The sequence below is a fragment of the Rhagoletis pomonella genome, unplaced genomic scaffold, assembly GCF_013731165.1.
Source record: "Rhagoletis pomonella isolate Grant_MI unplaced genomic scaffold, Rhpom_1.0 Rhpom_scaffold_00011, whole genome shotgun sequence".
Taxonomy (NCBI): Eukaryota; Metazoa; Arthropoda; class Insecta; order Diptera; family Tephritidae; genus Rhagoletis; species Rhagoletis pomonella.
This window is the reverse complement of record NW_023458565.1, coordinates 21211613-21216552: the sequence shown is the minus strand read 5'-3', so window position 1 is coordinate 21216552 and position 4940 is coordinate 21211613. Positions and strand designations below refer to the sequence as shown.

General features: G+C 36.0%; 1 protein-coding gene across 1 annotated transcript in view; it reads right to left on the bottom strand.

The window, feature by feature from the left end:
* The window catches only part of LOC118747208, a 48345-nt gene that overhangs the window by 38235 nt on the left and 5170 nt on the right, over positions 1-4940 (bottom strand). The window contains exons 5-6 of the mRNA XM_036481198.1: positions 4188-4909; positions 4-286 (exon numbers count right to left, since the gene is read on the bottom strand). Of these exons, the coding sequence (XP_036337091.1) occupies positions 4-286; positions 4188-4909 (1005 nt within the window). The remainder of the gene's footprint in view (positions 1-3; positions 287-4187; positions 4910-4940) is intronic.

The following is a 4940-nucleotide window of genomic DNA, read 5'->3' as shown; positions in this document are numbered from 1 at the left end:
AACGGTGAAACTGCAGGTGCATATCGATAGAGGCCAGCGCCTAATGGCCCAATGCCGCCAATTCCATGCGCATAGCCATTTAACAATTCTCCTTGACCCTTTAGCAGTGGCAAACCCGCTGGCGCACCATATTTTAAGGGTGACACATTTAAATTCGCACCAATGCCGTGTAGGGAGGATTGTGCCGCTCCGCCAAGTTTTAAAATCGGTGATAGGCCAGTGTGTCCCAAAGCTATCGCTCCATAATATGAACCGCCGTGTCCGAGAGGAATCGATGAATATCCAGCTGTTAAATGCAAGAAGAAAATTAGTGACTTCTACTATTTGAAAATATTGTGCATACGTCTTAAAAAAACATATATGTAAATACAATAAGGAAAAGCAGGTTAGTAGAAATATGGGTTGTTGCTTTGCCAAATATTTTCCACTACGAAGCATGCCTTCGAAGAAGATCGCAAACCAATGTGTAGAGTCGAAGCTGACTCGACTAAGGCAACGTGAACGAAGCGAAGCGAAGCGTTTATGCGGCTTAAAAATAAAATGGACCCGACCCGGGATCCGACGTAATACCGGCTGAGTTGTTCAAAGCCGGCGGTTAAGCACAATTTGGCCCTAGGATTGGAATTTCAATCCACAAGATGGAGAATTTTGCTATTGTCGTCAATTTCTAAGTGTTCTAACAGGGCAATTCTGGCTAAGATAGTTGCAAGTCTTTTGAAAGATAGTGCGCAGGGTAGTTTGAAAGATTTTGTTTATTCTGGCACGAAAGTCTTACAAAAGAAAGCTCCCTAGCAACTTTCATGGTAAAAAGCTCTTTCGGCAGATGTATATTATTTTACTGGCGCGTCGAGCAGCAAATTTATCTTTTAAATAATTTTTTTTTTTTTTAAATATAATTTTCTTTTAATTGTAAGATTTTATTGTTTTAAGAACAAAAGTATTTATTTAGTTAATTTCATTTCATTGTATAAAACTTATTTTATGAATTTTTTAAAATACATTTCTTATTTTTTTAATAACATTTTAGATAAAAAATAAAAAAAAATTGTTGAATAAAAAAAATATTTTTTTAATTTCATTCAATTTTTAAAAACTTATTTTAATGGAGATTGCGGCTGAGTGAGCAAAGCACAGGCGTGCCATTCGAGAGATCCGAGGTTCGAAACGTCGAGTGGCGAAATTGTAATATTTAATTGCATTTTTTAAATTTATCTTTCTCTTAATTTTTATATATTATTGTTTTAAAGAGAAAACTATATTTATTAATAATTTAGTTTAATTTTTGTTCATTTTTGGGTTAAACTTTTTTACTTTAATTTTCTTTAAATTTTATTGTTTTAAAAGGAAAATATTTTTTATGTAATTTAATTTTTAGAAATTTATTTGCTTTACTATTTCTATTTTCAATTAAAATCTTTAAGTTAATTTTCTTAAAATTTTTTGTTGTTTTAAAAATAAAAATTTATATTATTTTGATTTATTTTGGAACGAAAAAGTACACTGAAGATGGCCCAACGCCAAACCCGGGTTGTCTCCAAAAAAAACTTGACAATTAAAAAATTTTTGGGTACCAATTTTATTTTGTTCCGTTTTTGGTTAACTTTTTTTTCGGAAATAATTTTTCTTTTAATTTTTAGATTTTATTGTTCTTAAAAGAAAAATATATTTTTTGTGCAATTTAAGTTATAGAAACTTATTTGATTTAATTTTCTCTTTTTAAATTTAATTTTTTTATATTTAATTTTCTTTAAATTTGTAGCTTTTATTGTTTTAAAAAGAAAAGTATGTAATTTTTGATTTATTTTTTAACGAAAAATTACACTGCACAACGCCGAAACCGGTTTGTCTCCAAACCAAATTTTACATGGAATGACGGAAATTCGTTAAAAAAAAAATCGTCTTACAACCCTGTCGGAAAAATTAACCAACAGCAACAAATATAATTTTTTATTCAATTTAATTTTTAGAAAATTTTTTGCCAAAAGCCAGAATTACGTTAAGACCTCCTCGTTAACAGATCTTTCAATTAGTCTTTAGAAAGAGAGAAAAGAGCTTTCAAGATAGTTGATAGCATAGACAATTGTCTTACGAAAGACTGTGGTGAGTTGAAAGACAGTTGCCAGAATTGCCCTGCAAATATTGCATATAAGGTCCTAACGGCGATTCTGTACAAAAGACTGAAGCGCTACATGAATCCTCTTACTACGTCATTTCAGCGTAGCTTCAGATCTGGAAAATCTACCATTGATCAGATTTTTAACCGTGGAAAAGACCTATGATAAGCAATCCGATACTCATGAACTTTTCATTTCTCACAGCACGAAGAAAAATTGTCTTACCGACGCAAAATTGAATTACAACTTTATAGCTCAGTAGAAATTGGTTTAATCATAGAAACGTTAGTTGTAGAAGCTATCCGAAAATCTTGGACGCGAAGAAGGACCTCGAACAAAGCCAATCAGATGGGCCTTAGAGCGGTGGTGTGCATAAGCTTGTCCGCGGGCATACCGGCTCCTACCACCGCCTTAGAGTAAACCTAAAAAAAAGAAAAAAATTATGACCTTTGAGGATAGGAATATAATCCCACGATTATCTATGTGCTTCTTAACTCAAAAGTTGTACCCTGGATGCATACTGGCGTGGTACGTTCGATCATATGAGATGGTACCCTGGCCGAGTTGGACTGCCGAACTTTAGATTATGGGACGTAAAACACTTTTGAATATAAGTTGCAATCAGTTCGAAGTAGATTTATATTTGGATTTCTAGTCGCCGCACTATTTTACTGGATGCTGATAAATTAGCCAGTAAGAGTTCAATAGCAAGCTGAATTTGAGAAACAAGTAGCGACTTTTAGTAGACACTGACCGGCAGACAGCCATGTTAGAAGGCTGGGTATCGCCTGCAATGAATGCTGCAGAAGCTGTTGGGACGAAAAGGAACAGCAAATATTAGATCAACTGCCCTTAAATGTCTTGCTTTAATGAGGAGCTGGAATACCGTATTAGAAACAAATGAGTTAATTTTGTTTGCGAGATCTGTCGGATAAAAGCTGCCACAGCATATGCCACTGCTATAACTCTCATTAAATGCTATTTACAGGTCTATTCTGCACTGGTAATAAAGAGTTTGTAACCGGTAAATAAAGTTCCTGTCAATTTTTAAACCCTTTTCGCATTTTGTGTACTCTTGTAACCGGTAAATTTTGTTACCATCTCATAAGCTGGTAACAAATTATTGCCCCGTAAGATATGCAATGCCAGGATTTGCACAATTCTTCATAGCTGAATTGCTGAATATTGTAACTGCATTACCAACGTACCTAGAATCACGGTGACAAGAACTGGTAACATTTTTTGGTAATACAATTTTCCGGTTACAAAATCTTCGGTAACGTGCAGAATAGACCTGTTAGTCGCACAATTTCTTGCAGGGTATTTTAAACTGAGCGACTACATATGCCTACGCTGCAGTGCAGAAGCGTTATACCGGATTTCCACTGGGCACTAAACGACAACAATTTGAATGACAAAGCTCGGCATTAAAAATGAACGTATCTCAACGTTAGTAAAAAGCGTCTTAAGAGTGTACCCTTATGGCAAACTTTAAATTGCATAAATTTGTTATAATTCACCGGGCGGTGAAATTCGGCATTATTAGTGGAAGGCTGTTGGAACAATAATAGCTGTTTTCACGAAAGCAATTTAATGGGAAAATTATTATTTTTTATTTCAATATATTAATATGAAAACTGATGGAAGAGAAAAAATATTTTTCAATTAAATTGCTAGGGAAACCGACAGTTAATATTACAACATTTATTTAAAAATTAATTTTTAAGGCCTTGCCAATAAAGGTGTGACAATCAGTTCATGGAGTTTTAGTGATTCTTTCTTTATTGCTGTATCTTACAAAACTGTACATAGATGGAAAAAGCGCTAAATTAGGGTTTTGTCTTTTTTGCATGATAGCAATTGTTTTGCGTAAGTCGATTTAGGCACTTTTCTCATTCACCCCTCAAAAATATGAAGTACGCAATTTACTATTAAGGAACTTGAGGAAATACTAGAAAGAGGTTAGTTATTTTTTTCAAGGACAATTAATGGGTTATCAAATCTGGGTCATGGCCATCAATTAATCGGGATATTAGCCATGTATGCATTTATATGTAAAAATATGTATTTTACTTGTCGTTAACGGTGCTGAAGCGGAATAGCTCAAACTTGATTTGGCCAAAGTGGAATGCGCCAAATTCGCTACTAAAGGAATTGGTTGTTGATGGAGCAGCGCTTCATTGGATACGTATTTACCCAAACCAATACTACCAGGTGCAGTATGGGCCGTATACGCACTGATACCTGATTTACCAGCTGAACTCGAGTATTGATGTGAGATCGCGCTGCCTGTTGATAACTTGGCCAAACCAACTGCACCAGCACCAGCAGAGTGGATCGATGCTATGCCCGGCGAGGCATATGCGCCTACCTTTGCTATCGCAGGGCTAGATATGATAGGCGTAATTGCCGCCGGCGCTGAGTAGGGTGTTATTTTGCTAACTGCAACAGCAGGCTTGGAGACATATTGATGCGAAACAGAACCACTAGAACCACCATAACCAGTGCTGGAGTGTATGGATGTTACACCTGGAAGTGGATAAGTCGTCGATTTCGTGATGCCGAGAGCAGGTGGTAGGTAAGCTTTGGGCGCGCTAATGACTGGAGTTGTTAGTGTAGCAGCTTGGCTGGCAAAGAGTAGTGACTTTGATGGCGTCGAAACTTGTTGATGGGAAATGGCACCGCCGCTGGCATATTTTATAGACTCACCGCTCGAAACTCCCAGACCTGAGGTATAATGTGTAACAGCGGGTGCTGCGTAAGCACCCACTTTAGCCAGTGAAGCTGGTGCATAGCTGACCGTTTGCAAAGGTTTGGAAACATATT